Consider the following 19,497-nt stretch of genomic DNA (forward strand, 5'->3'; position numbering starts at 1 on the left):
AATATTGTGCTTTAATACATTTTATTTTAGGTTTAACCCTCAACAATATATTGCTTTTTTTGTTGATGCTAAAATAAACCTCATTTGTTTTCCTGTTTGTATTCCTACAAACAACTATACAAATCCAAACGTTACGCTTATAAAATCACAATATCTAACAAAACCTTCATTAATTAGGACAATGGACATTTAAATGCTTTCTTGAAAACCTAAAAAGAAGATTTTATGTAAAAAAAGACTTTCTGTTCAGCCCTTTAATCAAAATCACAATCAGAGTTTGTGGGACGCTGACGTTAATTCACACAGCTTTACTTTTAATGCCTCTATTTATCTTTAAATGCAATCACCACCGAGAGGAAATCTTAAAACGTCCATAATTCTTGACCTTCATCAGGGCAGCGTTTGTCCCTCTTATTCTCCCGTATAAAATCTGCAGATGTCTGGATTCAGAACGACCACACGGAAACATGCTCTCTGCCTGAAGCTGGTAAACCCTGCTGATCCATACGTCTGGCCTTTCACACACACACACATGCACACACACTCAGACAAATGTTAAGACTTCTAGTGACCCAAAGACACTTGTTGCTATGGATACCATTCAACAGGTAATTAAACTAGAGGATCTCCTGATGAACGCTGTGCAGGTACTGAATGCTAAAACCTGCTTTGAATCACTTCACAAAGAAAACAATGCACAGGGGGGGGGACATTGTCTGAAACTGACCTATGTCTGTTATTAAGAAAAGGCTGCAAAAAGACCCTGTGAAGTAGGAGATCTGTTCCTGATGCAATTATAACTTCCATTTGATTATTTTCAACATGTGCAGACATTCACATTGCCTGTGCTGAAACAAAGGGATGTCTGAAGCCTAAAAGAGAGAAGACGATATTTGGGGATTTGAAAGTGCAATATCTTATTTGTGCTATTTTAAAAACACAACTATGGTTCTAAGAATCTTTATTCTTCACTTTGAACTTAATTTAAGTGTTTGATGTTTTTTTTTATACGTATACAACTTTTTGTTTACTTCTTTTACTCCCTAAAAATGTATGTAGACTTCCCCCTGTCCAACATGAAACAGGATGCTCGTGTTAAAATGAACACCGGTAGGGATTTGATTTGAATATTAACTTCAATACCTTGTTTTCCTGCAATGGAAATCAGTTTCCAGAGCGAGAAAACTCAACGCTGCACAGACAATAGCTTCCCTGTGTTTGTTGTGCTGTAAAATATCTCTTTATGCTTTTGTCGTCCTGTGTGAAAACGCTTCTCCTCCTCCAGTTAATTGCCTTTGTTGACATTTTGCATAAATGTCACACTGAAGTCTCCATCTTGTCTCTTGGTTTGAGTAGGAGTAAGATATCTCTCCTTTCCTCCCTCTTTTAGTTAAAGATAGCAGCTTCCAAAGAGAATATATTCAAAGCCTGTGCTTCTATTAAGGTAAGGTTATTTCTCTCTCAGAAGTGATGACACTTTTGAATCTTTATCAAGGCGTCAGAAAAATCTTTGATAGAGTGTAGTCTGTGTTTGAGTTATTTAGCTTCCTTTAAGTCACCTTAGCAATCAGTGCTGAGTTATTCCTCTGCCGAAGTCGTAACATCATGTCTCCGTTTGACTTGCGTATATTATGCAAATTATCTTTAGTGTTGATTATTACTCCTCCGCAATTACATCAGAGCACAATGAATCATCGGCAGTCACCTGGAGGACGAACCTGATCACATCACTGCGTCATTCATTTTTCTTCTTCTTATTGGCCTTCTCCTCAAGTTTTTTAAACATTTTAAACAATGACAAAGATGGTTCAGTTTGAGTTACATGGCCGCAGCCAAAAACTCCAGAAAGTCATTTGAAGGGCGTAGCCGCAATACGTATCTTATCGGGGTATTTTAGGTTAAATACAGAGGGGTACTAGTTTCATCATAAACAGCTTAATAGAAACATTGTGTTTTTCAGAATAAAGTCATAAAGTTGGATATTTAGTGAATGTAAATGTGGTAAAAGTTTAATTGCAGGTGATTTGTTATGCAGCGCAGGGTTAGGGGTTAAATAGAAGAAAGAAGCCATTAATGCTGCACACACCTCTGCCTGCAGCTGCATACTGATCAGCACAGTGCCAGGATGATTCACATACGCTTTTATTTTGACGGGGCGCTCAGGGCCGTGTTGAAGGGCCACCTTGGTCTCCACTCTTTGGTTGCAGAAAATATTCCCCCCCTTCCTTCAATCAGGATGGTTTGACCTTAGCGTCGTTGGAGAACAGAGCAGAGGGCGCTGTTTAAATCTGAAGGGCCACAGTTAGGAGACTCACAGTATCAGCACCCTGCACCCTCAGATAAGCAGAGTCGGCCAAAAGAGAAAGATACATCTGTTCACCATCGCTATACTGCACTGCATCATGGGAAAAAATGCAAGGACTTACAAAAAGTATGACCTTCAACATGCTGCTGCTGCAGTGGTGCAAACTCATGAAAGAGTTTGAGTTTTATTCATAAATCATTATTTTTTGTTTTTTAAATGTGTGGTTTTTTAATCATATTTTCCCTTTTTGTACATTTTTTAATTAAAAAATATTATATTACTTTTGAGTTTTTTTCTTGAATAGTTTACAACTTTAATCTATTTATTTCTAAATATTGACATCCTTTCCCAGCTATGTTGTCACATCACTTCGTTTGTGTAATAGGATGTATTTGCATTACATAATTAATATCACCCACATTATCTTTTCGATTTAGATTGAAGACAATACGGACATACTTACAGAAATAAATCAAACGGTGTGCCACTCGGATGCATCTTCTTCACATTTGTCTGCAGGATGAAAGATAATCAGTACATCATCTTCATCCATCTCTATTATTGAGCAAAAAAGTAGAGCGGACACTTAATAGATCAGTTGAGTTTAGTAGGAAGAACACAGGAAATTGTTATTGGAAATTATAATTCAGGAAACATGTGGTGCCACCTTAAGGCACAATAGCTTTGTATTTAATTTGGAAAAAAGACAATACATTAAAATGAATGCACTGCATGAGCCAAGGACAAAGAAAGAAAGGAGAACGAGAATTTAAAAAGTCTTACCCTCTGCACTGCAGTTTGTGTTCTGGCACCCTGTGGACATACTCAACCAATGCCAAACACATGAAGAATTAGGACACACACTGCGTGCATGAACATGAGAGAATGTGCAGAGTCACATTACAATGTGGCAACATGATAATCCTTTAATGCGTTAATGTGCGGAGCTAGCACGATAACAGGATATATATCTGCTATTGTGGTATGTGTTTTTACTTATTGTGTTATTAATAACCTGTGCTCAAATGACCATTGTTTTTTGTATTCACTTTGTCTGCACTTACTGCTGTTGTTATCATGTACATTTACCCCATTGCGGGACAAATAAAGGATTTCTGATGTGAGGAGCTAGAATGATGCTAATGTGAGGCGCTAGCATGATAGTATGTTGCTAATGTTAGGAGCTAGCATGCAGATGAGAGGAAGTAGCCTATTCACCTCCCTGGGTAAAAAAAAAGCTGCAAGAGAAAACGTTTTTTAAATGATCTTTAATCTTTAAATGTTGTACAGTACACACAAGCATGATTTATTATAAATAACTCTTTACATGTAGATCTTCCTGAGGCAAATTGCACAAACACATTCCTGAGATATGCACAAGTGGCATGTTTACAATACAAAAACAAGAGGTCATTTTGAAGACTATCACTGTAACTGCTGTTTCTAAATAGCTAACGTGACAAGGAAAAAAACACAATGATCAGAAAACAGAGTAAAATGTTCTATCTAATTGCATATTATGATGTTTACACATCTTTGAGTAAATGAGGCATGCTGGTGTTGTAAGGCACGTTGTGACTAAATATATTTATATTTATTTTCTTATCTCTCACTGGTCATACATTATTTAGATTCTGCAATAAAGAATAAGTGATACAAATTTTACAAGAAAATGCCTTAAATTCTGTCATTAAAGTCATTAAATATAAATGTCTTTAAAAAATCCATTAGATATTCTGTAGAAATACAGTATAAGAGTTTACAATATGATGTAGCACCTAACTGTGGTGCGTCATTAGAACCAGTAGCAAATGTACTCATTTATAATATGATTTAGCAAAGTTTGATCCTGAGGCATCGTGTGCAGTGGGTGACACTTTCAGAGGATTATTACTTCAACATCCCACTGGATCTCCTTAAAGAGGCCCTGTTCTTCTCATGTTCAGATGATTAATTTGGGCCCCTACTGTGACATGTTAACCAGAGCCCAGTCTGCTCTGATTGGTTAATTGGCCGGCTCTGTTTGATTGGTCAACCGCTTGGAGTTGTCAATGTGTTGGAGAGCTAGCCAATAGAAGCGCAAGTGATGTCACTATGTTCTGGAAGTAAACAAAGGTGTCCAATGGAGGCGTTTAGTATAACACACCACAGTAATGGGAAAACCTCAAGAAGCATTATATGACCTCCTTAAAATTATTGGTCAATTTGGTCAAGAATTAACTCTTTAGGTTGATAAGAAAACCTGTAAAAAGTGCTTTAACAGTGTTCAATTTGTCTTTAAATCAGTGCAGTGTCCCTACCTTTAGGAAAAAGAGTTTGAAACATTAAAATATATCATTTTTGGATAAATCTGTGCAGAGACGTCATCTCTCTGCCAGAGTAAATTGAAACGAGTTCAGACTTGTTTCAGGTGATCCTCTGGTTGGGTTCACATGTGTCAGCTGCAGCTCGTCTGAGGTGTCCACGGCGTTGTCAAAGGTTCGAGCGTCCTCCTCTTCCATATGCTGGTGCCTCGCAAAGTTCACAAACACCTGAAGAAGAACAGAGAAGCCTCTAAATTATACAGATGTGAGTTATCAGACTGGTGTAACGTCAGGACAAATCGATGCAAGGCGTTCATAAAGAGCTGCAAACACTCCGGCCTCTTTATTCTCCAAGTCAGCCGTCCACTTGATGAAGAGTTTTTACTCTCCACTGGATGGAGCATCACATAAAGTTATAAGAGCATTGCTTCAGGATATAAAAAGATCAGTGAGATTGTATAAACAATAAGAGCAATTCAATCAGGAAGTGCTCACTGTGAGTTAAATCCTTTTCAAAGCTATATGCCCTATTAAATGAAACAGGAGATAGAGTAACAACATGTCAGAAAATGGAGAGTAAAGATCTTCTGTTTCAATCACACACTTTAATCTGTAGCTTTGGAATATAATGTTAATAATAAATCAATATAAGACAATTCTTATGAAAAAAAGAGGAGGTTTACGTCTGTTGCAATAAACTGTGTTGTTCATAATATTGTTGTCCATTGAAAATACACAGAATGTAATTACAGCTGATCATGTCTCTGTTTTATTCTTATTTAGTCATTTTGAAGAGCATTTCCCTCCAAAGTCACTGTCCTCACAGTAAAGGCCTTACTCAGAGGTGGGAGTAATTATCCTGCTGTCTCTACTTTGACAAGGTTTTTACTAAGGAGTCAATTTAAATTTACTAAAGGCAGATTTTCTTCCTTTCCTAGATAAAATGTCAGTAAAACGTCTGGATCCATAATTGAAGCATCATTATAGATCATTTGTTTTATCTATAATGGTTATTTATATTATTAAATCTATCATTTAGGCATCTATATTAAGGTTCATTCCACTATAATAAGTGTTAATTGGACTATATGTCACCTTTATTGTAGTCACAGTGTGTTAGCGCTCCTGTAATATTCAATATGTTTAACAGTAACAGACAGGAGTTACATTAACTCTAAGAAGGTGACATTACTTGTTCAATATAAGAAGACAGGGAAGTGATAATTAAGATAATATATCTTACGTGATAAGGGCTTTTCTGCTTTAGTAGTGCAGCAGACACTATTGCACACAATAAGTAGTAGAACAGTAGAAAAACCCTCCAGGCTAACACACAGTCACATGTTCCTGTGTGTTAGCGCTGAGCTGCAGGCTGTGGATCAATATTAATCGCAGAGCAGGTCGTCTGCTATCCTACAGGTCAACGCTGCTCGCTATAAATCAAAGGCTGAGAGGTGGCAGTCTGCTGCTGATGGAACTCATTTATTTACTGACTCTTATCTGAGCAATATTTAGTAGGGCTGCACAATTAATCGAAATATTATCACAGATGCAATATAGTCTTGTTAATAAAATACGTTAAAAAAAAGTCTTAATTTAATACAAATATTATGTAAAACGATCAATCCCTTCAAAGGCGTGAATCATATCGCAATTGCAGTAATAGTCAAAACACTTCAATATGAGTTTTTCAAATCATGCAGCCCTATTGGTGATGTGAGATTTATGAACTAAGGAGAGGCATTTCATCACCACCTGTGAGTCTTTAAGACATGATTTCTTCAAAATAAAATCCAAAAGTCGTGCTAAATGAAACCAACGTAAGAAACCATAAAAGTATTTAGCTTTTTAATGAATTCTTCCTGTCTTGGTAATACGCTCATTGCCCCATGAAGGGAACAATCTATTTAAATAAAGCTGAAAAAACATTCATCTTGGTATGACTTGCTTGGAGTGAATATCTGCACTTTCCTTGTTGATCAAAGTTTGATTCTCTATGTTTTTTGCACTTATTGTAAGTCACTTTGGATAAAAGCATCTGCCAAATGAAATGATAAGGATTATTTAAATCCTACAGAGCTCCTCTTCTTTAAAGCATGCTGATGACCTGCCAGGACTCTTAAAGTTAACACACACACACCCCCCCCCCCCCCCACACACACACACACACACACACACACACCCCCACGCACTGATTGCGACTGCTCCTAGGGGTCGTTTGTGAAACACAAGGTGAAGCCGGACTGTAAAACCCAGCCTCAGTTTATCTCACAGGTGGCTGCATGAGCATTTTATTTTAAGAAAAACCTTGGTGCAGATCGATCCACAGAGCTGAGACCAAACTGTGTTTGCTGCAGGGACTCAGAGGAGTCCTCAACGGTTAGTCTCACAGCGTGTGGGCAGAGAGAGATCTTTAACTGAGATCCTACACTGAGCGGACTTCAAGTGAGGGCACTTAAAATGCTGAATGCATTGATTGAAGCACTAATGATCTGCTAAACTGAGCCAAGATTCACAGAAAAACTGCAGGACATCAGAGCAGGACCCCGTTACCCTTCAATCACCAGTTAAAAATAGTTATTTATCTTTTGCACCATGTATGTTGAGTTGTTGGAGGAGCACGCGACATAAGATTTTCATTGCCAACATATACGCTGTATCTGCTGTGCATATGACCAATAAAACCTTGAAACCTTGAAACCTTGAAACCTAAATGTTGAGACAGACAATGCATCTGCTGCAAACATTTGTATGCTTGATTTAAAAAAAACAAACATCATTTTACGTGTAAATTGATTCTGATTAAAGCTGGTATTTGTGCACAGTGTCAGATAAAGCTGAGGCTACACTAGATAAAATAATGAAACTATATGTACAATTAGATTTTATCGATTGTTTAAGGCATTTCCAATGACTGCATAAAGTTGGTGAATAAAATGGCTGTATGTATATGTGTACATATGTATGTGTATGTCTTTGTAGAATTGTGTTTATTTGTGTGCGTATTTAACGACAGATATTTGTATTTACTTTTTTATTCTGCAACCGGATGACTAACCAAAGGGATACTTTCCGTATAAGCTATGCTTTCTGCCCCTCCCGCTTCTACTTCTTCTGTTTGCTTTTCAGATTCTTAAATTGTCTGTATTAATATTGTAATAGTGGAAAAAAAATAAAAATCTAAAGTCTAATTTAAAAAAATTATAGTAGCCTATTCAGAAATACATATGTGCTAAAATATGTATAAATAATCATTATAGTAACCATATTAATAGTCATAAATTATAATATAGGGATATTTGGAACAGTCCTACCCGTAACTGCTGAATTTCAAACGAATGCTCTGCTCTTAAATACATTTTTAAACAACTACACTCCCATGGACACCTTTGCCAACATCACTCTGCTCCTTGAACTAACCTTTGGACATAATCACGTTTTTCACTAAATAAACGTAGCATACTCAGATCAAGGTGGAGATGTATCACGCATCATCGAGCCTGCGTTGCTTTTCTATTTCCAGGTGCTGCCAAGCTTATAAATAGAACAACAACGGGACGAACAGTGTGTGCGTAAAACCTTAACGTAACATGTTTTGCAAATATATTGCTTCAATTTCTGATAGTACAGATTATATTATAGATATCGCTGGCTTTGTATCGCAGGAACAGTGGATGGATGGAGATGGAGAGATTTCTGTTGATTGATTTCTACCTTTACCCAGGAGAGAGATACTCTGGAGGATTGATCACAGGGACGGGGTGATCACCTCTGCACTATTTTCTATATTCTGCATAAAATAAAGCCTTTGAAAAGCTTGCTTTTTATAGATTATTTAGTATATTAAAAGCTGTGGCTCTGACCTGGTCCAGCGTGGTCTGGGACACGGAGTAGTCCTCCACCTGCAGGCGCTGCTGGTGGCAGGTGAACTGGCTGAAGATGAGTGCTAGCGCCCCCTGTGTGTAGGGCAGCTGGTACTGCAGCGTGTTGTGATGTTTCTCCTTCAGCACGCTGCCTGGAAACCCCTGCTCAACAAAGTCCTCCACCGGCTTCAGAGCAGCGGGGGAGCCGCCGACACGCACGGTCACCGTGTAGCCGTCACCAAATCTGGAAGAGAACACACAGGTTAGCTTCCAGCGCTAAAAAAAGACAAGCCACTGTTGCATCTGGATATGATAACTGGTGGTATTCTTCTTTTAAAATTGCTGTAGAAAAAAGGTTATTTATACAAACAATACGATACACCATTATGTGTCATGTGAAGGAGGGCTGTCCCAGTGACAAACTCAGAGAGAATTAGCATCTATATCAATGTATTTATTCAACATGAAAACTCACTAAATCTGTTTGTCAGAGAGCTTTTACCATAAGGAGATGATGAGGAGACAGATGTGTTAGCATAACACATAAACTGTGACAATATTAACATGCAAATTGGTTGATTGCACTTATTCAAAGTCACTTTGGCAACATTTTATTTTTAGGCGCCTTTCAGGAGAATTGGCGTCACCCAAGGATTCTTAATGATGCATAAAAGGAAAACTCAAACAGATCAAAACATAACAAAAACAAGATCAGGGCAGACATTAACAGACATTTAAAAATAGATAATTATAAGGGGGAAAACGAAAGGGAAACAGGCAAAGTAAAATCACAATTCAGCTAAAGAGAGTAATTTCAGGCTGTGGTGGAGAACAAAACAGAGCTAAAAGAAAAGCAAATATTGGATTTTGTTGTCGAGACGACTCCAAACTAAGAGATGTTTAAATAAAAAGCTGCTTCTGACTAAATAAAGGTGATGACTTGTTGAATTTACAGCAATCTGAATGAAAACAATTCATAAAAAACTTCTTCTTTATTAGTATATTATAAGTAATGCAACCAAAGTTTTAAAAATATGTCAGCCTGATTTTCTAATATAGCTTTATAACCTGAATGATATTCCTGGACATTAAATATTTTCCCATATGAAAACACAGCTAAGCTCCGAAGCTAATTAGCCTCCTCCCTGATGTAGCTGCGTCTGCTGAGCACAGAGTAAGACCGGTGCATTGTTGTTCTGTCGTTAGCGCTCTTATGACCCGTTGTTTTCTGCCTAATTAATCCCCTAATGTTGGATTTAGTCGTCCACTCTGGGCTGCTACATAGCAACATGTAGCAGAGGCTCCCTCAGTGGCAATTAGAGATATGGAGAGTAAACTGCAGGCTGCAGGTCCCACAGGGGGGAGGAGACAGGAAGTGGAGCCGCTGCTGAGCTGCACAATGATCGCCCCCCGAGGGCCCCGCGGTCCTTTAGTTAAAACTGGTGTAGAGCCACAAAACAAGAGCAGTTTGCATAGATAGCATATGGGAAAGCGTATCAAATATTCTTTTTCATTAAGTGCCTTTGAATGCCTCTTTTAGAAACAGAGACAGCCTTAATTGCAGTTTCCTTGCGTTATGATTGGACGAACCAAAATACATTTGTTGATGAATTGGAAGTACTTGGAAGTCGCATGGATCCCTATAAATGTGGTGTTTCACTTGGATGACTGTGGTTTAGGAGGACATTTTGGGGACCACGTTGAGGTCATTGTGCAGCAAACACAGGACTTTCCACTTTATGATGCATTTGAGCAAATTGCATGCTATCCACTGCAGTATCTGCATCCCGCCTGCTGCAGAGAGCTCCCCAGGGGACTCAAAGCACCCCTAGGTGAAGTTATGAAGTGCAGATGACACCAGCGCTTCATTAAGCAGCTGCACTTCAACCATTGAGGAGTAACATCATTTCAAATGTATCCACTTCTGCAATGTGAACCCAATATATATCTTTGATAGGCGCAGAATAATCTAAAATGTGCAAAAAAGTTAAACTAATATGTCATCAGACACACAGGCATGAATATCTTGTCATCACAAATCATTTTTCACTTAAGGAAACTGCCTTTAAGGAGGACTGTGCTCCCAGAGTGCCTACTAGCTCAAAGGCACCATATTATGCCTTTTGGGGTTTTCAATAGGTTTTTATGCATGTAAATGTTCTGCAAAGGCTAAAATACCAACGTCCCCTCGAGAATGAGTTTCTCACACTCCCCCCTGGCCTGAAACTTCTCCATTGGACTCCTTTGTTTACTTCACATGGTGACACTCACTTGTATTTACTAGTGCTCCAACACAGTGAACATGAGAAGCTAAGGGGCGGGAAATCTCTGCAAATATACAACAGTAAGTCACATTTTGCTCACGCAGGATCTTCTTCCAACATTATTTATATTCAGTAAAGCTGCAGCACCAGTGTCAGTGTGAAGCTGTATAATGCAGAGATGATGTTATAAGATGCAGCAGGGTGTAATCACACAGCAGCAGCACATGGAGATTAATTCATCCTCCAATCAAGACCGTAATCCCCCTGTGTTCATTACAGCCGCCTCAACCAAGGACTGAAGGCTCACACAAGATGCAAAAATAGAATCCAATACGGGCAGAATGAATTGTGGCTTTTATCAATTATCTTCCTCTCTGTCTGCAGGAGAAAGATCTGTCTTTATATTCACCATTTTGACTTTGCATTAAAGAAAATACATCCTCTGGTTCTGCAGTCCTCGGATAAACTCTGGTAAGTACGATTCATCATCTTTTAACTGCAGATTCTTAAACTAAAAGCCACATCTTTGCAATCCGTGCAAGGAGAAAATGATGCATGACGTGATGAAGGCACCACATTGTTTAGACATTATCCAGCAGCTCCCCACTGTAATGCCCTCTCTCGTTTATTCCTCCTCTATCCTTCTTCCATGTAATTTAAAACAAACAAGGCCAGACACAGATAAGGGCATGACAGGCTCAAAATAATTCCGCAGCTTCCTTCATCTCAGAAAGGTCACCTCGACCCTGAACAACCTCGATTTGTGATCAGACAGGAAGTCATTCAAAAAAGCTGTGGAATATAGTAGATTTGCAGCACTTATAGTTAAAAAGGAACTTGCAATGGAACCTTATTGAGTTGAAAAGAAAACTTTAAATCTGTCCTTAGCCATAGTTCTCGCTATTTACAAGATTGTTATGCAATTTCTAAAGTAATCTCACATGAAGGACATCATGCTGCCTGTGACGAGCCTTTCAAACATGCAAAGTTCACCTTATAAAAAGCCTGCAGCCATGAAGCAAACTGTGCAGACCTTGAGGCCTCAGATGTGGAATAAACTCTGATGAAAGAATGTCTATCACATGAATCCTGCAGATAAGATGCTTTGAAGGAACTGTACAGTACACACCCTCTGTTTCTGCCTTAATTACAGCTGATGCATCTGCACCGTAAAAAGAATTATTTTGTCATCCATCTCCGCCGGTGACACGCACTTAAAAGCTGTAAGCTGTTCAGTTAATGGCACACCTGCAGAGTGAGTGGGGGGGGACTTTATTGGACTCAACTTCAGAGGATTGATCCAAACTTTTCAGACGCGGCCGCTCTTGTAAAAAAACTCCCACACCGCATTACCTTAATGCATTAAAGGCACTTTAGCCTCCACTTTTATATCACGGAGGAGGAAAGAAGACTGCGGGCTGTGTACTTACCTCAGGAGCTATGAGAAGGGGATATGAATGATATCAATCAGGGAGGAAATGCTGCTTCGCTGGCGGTGGCCTCTCTAACTGACAGATTATACAGGAGCTGCTTTTATTGAAGCCTGCACTTCATTTGGCTTTACTTAACACCTGGGACACCACTGCACTAAAGCACTGTTTACAGCCCCTGCACATCCTCACCCATTCATCTCCCCTCCTCTGTCAGATGCTCATAAATTCATGTGAGGGTCTCAGTATAAGGATTTTTTTAACAGAGGAGGCTTCTCTCTTTAAGGGGATATTTACACTCATTTGGGGTTGATTGATCGGTCGGCTCTGAACTAAAGGGGGCAGCACTAACAAGCACTTGCATGGAGGTAGGGAACGAAGAAGAGGAGGCTGAGCAATAGGGGGTCAAGATGTAGGAGCAGCCCCCGTGGTGCTTTCAGGGGCTTGAGATGAAAAAGAGATACTGGAGGAGGCAGCTGCACCTCCAGCGCTGCAGGTCAGAGGCTCACGCAGTGTGATAACCACCTGCCTATATCGCCATGACACCCCCTCACAACCCCCTGCTGTGTGATGGAAGATACTCTTGGTGTTTTCCCCACAACGACGTAAGAAATGCTGGGTCACGTGTCTTCGCAGCACAAAGATGTGGCGGGATAGTGACGAGAAAGGACAACAGAGGAGACGCACCTTAATTGCCTTTTGAGTCATTAAGGGGGTCCCACACCTCATGAAACATTAATTACAGCGCGCAGAGGAGGAGATAGGGACGCCTAATTAGAAATTATTCACCGCACGGCGACGAGAGGAGAGTAAGCGGCGTGCTAATCCTTAGTGTGAGACGTCAGGGTTATCTGCTCCTCGCTGACGTCTGAGTCTCTGATACCTGATCGCATGTAGAGAGGAGGGGGACATGTGTTAACCCCCCCTCACTCACAATCCTCCTACCTGTCCTACACCTCCTCCTACATACATTATTTACACCACGCAGCACACAGATGTAAATGAGGATTCATAAATGACTAAAACATCTGGGAGGGGCTACATCGCACTCACACTTTTTCCACATTTAATATTGAGGGTTTTTCACGAAGCTTTGAATGCTAGTAGTTATATTTTATAACATCATTACCCCCAAAAAAATGCAGTCACGATAATGATAAAGTACAGTTCCAGTGCAAATACAAGGCAAAAAGAAAATATACATTTTAAATATTGTTTCATAGTAGTAAATAGTTACTAACTACAATCCACCTAAAATGTCCATTCTGAATAATGACTGATTTTAGTTTTTAGTATATAGAAATGATCGTCTCAGGATTATTGGTGTTTTGTACAACTATCCAAGGATGTAGTCCTGTGTGTGTGTGTGTGTGTGTGTGTGTGTGTGTGTGTGTGTGTGTGTGTGTGTGTGTGTGTGTGTGTGAGTGTGTGTGTGTGTGTGTGTGTGTGTGTGTGTGTGTGAGTGTGTGATAATGTCAGCAGACTGTACCTAAGGTAATGGAAGTGCTCAGTGTGTCACACAGGGCTCGGGGCTGAAGTGCTGAAATGTCAGATGAATATCATAATGTGTGTGTGTGTGTGTGTGTGTGTGTGTGTGTGTGTGTGTGTGTGTGTTGGGGGGCATAACATACAAAATAAGAGAAGTGCAAGCAGATTATTAAAGGAAGGGGGGGGGGTAATGGGTGAGGATCTATGTGTGTGCAGAAACATGTGGAACAGAGATAATGGAGATATGGATGTTAATGTGAAATCAATACTTCATGGTGAGCTGGTCCAGCAGTGGCTCAGTCAGTAGAGGCTAGGACTAGGAATCGTAGGGTCGCCGGTTCAAGTCCCCGAACAGATTTGAAATATGGAAGGTGGACTGCTACTGGGAGAGGTCCCAGTTCACCTCCTAGGCCCTGCTGTGGTGCCATTGAGCAAGGCACCGGACACCTCCAATCCCCCCCTACCCATTGCTCCCCGGGCGCTGTACAATAGCTGCCCACTGCTCCTAGTACTAGGATGGGTTAAATGCAGGCTCTGCTAACGCCAAATAACGAGGGTTTCATCCTCCGATTCCATCTAGTCTGCAGGGACAATAATGCTTCATACATGTTCGTGGGTTAGTTAACACCTTACACTAATGAATGAGAAACTCTAACATAACATTTGATTAAGCAGAGCATGGGTCTATATATCTGTACTTTTCCTTGAGTATTTCCTTATAATCCACTAAACTACAACTCAATCAACAAAACAAATATTATACAACAAAACTGTAGAATCTGACATACTTAAAATAATCGCCACCTTTACCAGCTGTAAGGTGATGAACACTGATTGATGCATCAGTAAAGCTAGTATACACATAATAATATAGTATTGTGCATAATGGATGTGTTACGTTTGGTACTTTAAGTACACTTTAATGATACAACTTTTATACTGAAGAGAGGTTTCACTAAAACTTTGGCACAATCTTTACTTGAAATAAACTGACAACATTAGTTGCTAGTTCATTTTTCAGATTCATATCAGAGACACACTTTTCTTTTATCTGAGTTTCAGGAGCTTTATCGTTTTTTTTGTTTGTTTGTGTTTAAGAAGAAGTACAATAGGCTCACCTGCTCTTCAGATGCTGGATGCTCCCGAGGCACTTGAAGGCACCGTTGACCATGATGGCCATCCGGGTGCAGAGAGCTTCACACTCCTCCATGCTGATGGAGAAAGCAGGAATAAGAAGGAGTATTAACACCAGAGGAAACTGCACCTGTAAGACTGTAATAAGAAAATGTCACTGTGACCCAGATACCAGTGGATACTATATGAAGAGTAAGGACAGGAATAGAAGCTAATGTGAAGGCTATGAAAGACGACCGGAGCAAATAGCGGCAGGATGTGTATTGTTGACCTATAATGAGTATATGTATTGAATAAATCCTAATGACTGCAGCTGAATCCACCTGTCTGCTTTCATCTCAATATGAGAGTGTTTTTCTCCACGACATATTTGGCACCCACCGTGGGGGCGACTTGTCTGTGCAGGTCCCAGTAATCATCTTAACTGATACTGATTTATTTTAATAATGTCTGACCCGTACTCCTTCAGAATAAATGAGAAGTTATTTAGTTTGCTCCCAGGACTAATTCCAACGAAGGCCCCTAAATGTAGCTGTGAAGTGTTTGAAAGGTGCGTTTCAGTCCGGTGCCTGGGATCAGTTGTAGAATGACCAGAATTTCATGTCTCTGGATGCGTTTGAATGACTCCGTCACATGGAGGAGGGAGAGAGGGGCAAAGCCCGTGGAACTTGCTTCTCAAGGAGCCTGGACAAAGTGGGAAGCTGCATTTCTGGCTGCAAAAGTTTTGATCAATTAGTCCCAAATCTGATTCTGTCCTTTCTTTTCGATTTAAAGAATATATATTCAACATTGCTAATTGTGCTACTTCTAGGCAGCGTTAATGAGACTGTCTCCTTGCTTAAGAAAAGTTCATAGTATAATAAAAAGAGCATTTTAGCATGAGTATGTTCGCACTTTAGACTGACGATGAAGGTGTTAATTAGGGGGAGAAAAAGGGACCGTATGCGCTTCTTATTTTCCTCTGGCGGCAGAAGTATTTGAAGTAGAGGTAACACCTTTCTGAGGGATGGTGTAATTGGAATTATGACTTTGTAAAAGGTTGTGATGTGCCTCTTAACAAAACACCGGCACCTGGTGACGCCACGGCCCATTGCACGCAGCTCCGCCACACGGCCCCGCATACAACAAATGCTTTTACTCCTCCATGAAGGGAGATCAACATGTAATGAGCACAATGCATTCCTGCAGCAGTGCCAGGGGAACGATTCCGGCGATTTGAGAAATGGTGAAATGAATAGCCATGTGAAATGTTCCTTATCCACGTCAAGTTTCACAAAATATCAGCCATTTAATCTTCTCCTCACTCAGAATAAGATGAGAAAAAGTAGCTGCAGGAAGTGTAGGATACTGAAAAGATATCGAAAGTTTCTGTTTTCATGGCAGTCGGTCAACACGGACCCACGGAAGCTTTGCAGCAGTTAGTGTGCTGCTGGTGTATGAACGGCCACACTTAACAGTTCCTCACGACTAAAGTGGAGCGCCAATCAATTACAATTAGGCTTGTGCAGGTCTGCTATCCTGGGGGAAGTCAATATGTGCATGAGAGGAAAGGGATGTGTTGCTGCACCTGTGAGAGGTAAGAATGACGGAGCGTCCCTCCCTGATGACGCTCAGGATGCAGTCCCACAGGAAGCGCCGGGCCTTAGGGTCCATCCCTGTTGTGGGCTCGTCCTGCAGGAAAACACACATATTCATTTAAACCACTAACAGCACTAATCTACGGTATCAATGTAGACATCCAGATGTGTGACACATAATTCAATAAAAGGAACCGATGAATATTTATTTACATTTTATACATGTTTGTTTACTTAGAAAAGCTATATCAATTCAATTATTTGTTATATTTTATTACTTTTCTTTACTATTATTAATGAATAAAAAAATGTAATGAATGAATAAATAAGAACATATACAGTGGGGCAAAAAAGTATTTAGTCAGCCACCAATTGTTGAGAGAGGCCTGTAATTTTTATCATAGGTATACCTCAACTATGAGAGACAGAATGAGAAAAAACAATCCAGGAAATCACATTGTAGGATTTTTAATGAATTAATTGGTAAATTCCTCGGTAAAATAAGTATTTGGTCTCCTACAAACAAGCAAGATTTCTGGCTCTCACAGACCTGTAGCTTCTTCTTTAAGAGGCTCCTCTGTCCTCCACTCGTTACCTGTATTAATGGCACCTTTTTGAACTCGTTATCAGTATAAAAGACACCTGTCCACAACCTCAAACAGTCATACTCCAAACTCCACTATGGCCAAGACCAAAGAGCTGTCAAAGGAGACCAGAGACACAATTGTAGACCTGCACCAGGCTGGGAAAAGTGAATCTGCAATAGGTAAGCAGCTTGGTGTGAAGAAATCAACTGTGGGAGCAATTATTAGAAAATGGAAGACATACAAGACCACTGCTAATCTCCCTCCATCTGGGGCTCCACGCAAGATCTCACCCCGTGGGGTCAAAATGATCACAAGAACGGTGAGCAAAAATCCCAGAACCACACGGGGGGACATAGTGAATGACCTGCAGAGAGCTGGGACCAAAGTAACAGAGGCTACCATCAGTAACACACTACACCGCCAGGGACTTAAATCCTGCAGTTCCAGACGTGTCCCCCTGCTTAAGCCAGTACATGTCCAGGCCCGTCTGAAGTTTGCTAGAGGGCATTTGGATGATCCAGAAGAGGACTGGGAGAATGTCATATGGTCAGATGAAACCAAAATAGAACTTTTTGGTAAAAACTCAACTCGTCGTGTTTGGAGGAGAAAGAATGCAGAGTTGCATCCAAAGAACACCATACCTACTGTGAAGCATGGGGGTGGAAACATCATGCTTTGGGGCTGTTTTTCTGCAAAGGGACCAGGACGACTGATCCGTGTAAAGGAAAGAATGAATGGGGCCATGTATCGTGAGATTTTGAGTGAAAACCTCCTTCCATCAGCAAGGGCACTGAAGATGAAGCGTGGCTGGGTCTTTCAGCATGACAATGATCCCAAACACACCGCCAGGGCAACGAAGGAGTGGCTTCGTAAGAAGCATTTCAAGGTCCTGGAGTGGCCTAGCCAGTCTCCAGATCTCAACCCCATAGAAAATCTTTGGAGGGAGTTGAAAGTCCGTGTTGCCCAGCGACAGCCCCAAAACATCACTGCTTTAGAGGAGATCTGCATGGAGGAATGGGCCAAAATACCAGCAACAGTGTGTGAAAACCTTGTGAAGACTTACAGAAAACGTTTGACCTCTGTCATTGCCAACAAAGGGTATATAACAAAGTATTGAGATGAACTTTTATTATTGACCAAATACTTATTTTCCACAATAATTTGAAAATAAATTCTTTAAAAATCCAACAATGTGATTTTCTGGATTTTTCTTTCTCATTCTGTCTTTCATAGTTGAGGTATACCTATGATAAAAATTACAGGCCTCTCTCATCTTTTTAAATGGGAGAACTTGCACAATTGGTGGCTGACTAAATACTTTTTTGCCCCACTGTAAATAAACAAAAGACCAAACATAAAATACATTTTAAAAAGTGAATAATAAATAAATAAAAAAGTTATACAAAATAATACATACAATTAAGAAAGTACATTAACAAATTAAAATTACATTCAGCTGTAATATAATATATTTCTTAAAAATTGAGAAATTCTGCAATTTGGGCCCGGCCAAAAACATTTCTATTTCAATACTTCGGTTGTAGGTTCAGAATTTAAACTACAGTGTACACACACACACACACACACACACACACACACACACACACACACACACACACACACACACACACACACACACACACACACACACACACACACACACACACACACACACACACACACACACACACACACACACACACACACACACACACACACACACACACACACACACACACACACACACACACACACACACACACACACACACACACACACACACACACACACACACACCCTCCTCAGGGCTGGTCTGTCTGTGCATGATTACAGAGTGTCAGTACTCGCTCCATCGTCTGGTTCCAGGCCTCACTGCACATCCTACAGGGTATCTACATGTGTGCCCATTGTGTGTGCCCAGAGTGTGTTTCTTTGTGTGTGTGTGGCAGTGCTTCAGGGCGAACAATACTGAGAGTGACACACATGATCCCCCCCCCGCCTCAGAGAGAGGAAACAGAAGACGGTTTGGACGTGTGCAGAGCCAGGAAACAGACATGGAGGGAGAGATTATAGTGGAAATGTGATTTATTTATTATGCATCTATTATAACCCGCAGAAATTATAGTTAGCATCTGATACATTGCTTTAAATGATGATGTAAGTAATGGAGAATGTTGAACGTTTTTCAAGATATGTGTGGTTATTAAGCAAGATTACAATCTATGTATTTAATGAAACAAATCGTAATAATCGTAATGAAACATATACTTTGGCCAGTGTGAGAATTATAGTTTGTCCCTCATAATAACAGAAATACAACTCCCTAATGCACATTTAAGTAGTTAATTTTAGAATGTGACTCATTTTATGCTGAGTCATGCCTCCATTAATCTTCCATTAGTGAGAAATGCGCTCACTTTTAAGTCCTGATGAATAGGAATATAATAACTGAAGTGGAATCGGTTGCCTCTTGAGGAAACAAAATGAAATCATGACCAGAGCGTGAAATAAAACACCTTTTCATCCACAAGTAATTCGATGGGGAA

General features: G+C 40.1%; 1 protein-coding gene across 2 annotated transcripts in view; it reads right to left on the bottom strand.

The window, feature by feature from the left end:
* Positions 1–3,554: 3,554 nt before the first annotated feature.
* LOC134875880 (phospholipid-transporting ATPase ABCA1-like) overlaps positions 3,555–19,497 on the bottom strand; it is a 119,102-nt gene continuing 103,159 nt past the window's right edge. For both annotated transcript variants that reach the window (XM_063900592.1, XM_063900591.1), the window contains 4 exons: positions 16,355–16,458; positions 14,772–14,864; positions 8,472–8,715; positions 3,555–4,836 (listed from right to left, as the gene is read on the bottom strand). In XM_063900592.1, coding sequence (XP_063756662.1) covers positions 4,669–4,836; positions 8,472–8,715; positions 14,772–14,864; positions 16,355–16,458 — 609 coding nt within the window. In that variant the 3' untranslated portion in view covers positions 3,555–4,668. The remainder of the gene's footprint in view (positions 4,837–8,471; positions 8,716–14,771; positions 14,865–16,354; positions 16,459–19,497) is intronic.

Source organism: Eleginops maclovinus, chromosome 14 (genome assembly GCF_036324505.1).
Source record: "Eleginops maclovinus isolate JMC-PN-2008 ecotype Puerto Natales chromosome 14, JC_Emac_rtc_rv5, whole genome shotgun sequence".
NCBI lineage: Eukaryota > Metazoa > Chordata > Actinopteri > Perciformes > Eleginopidae > Eleginops > Eleginops maclovinus.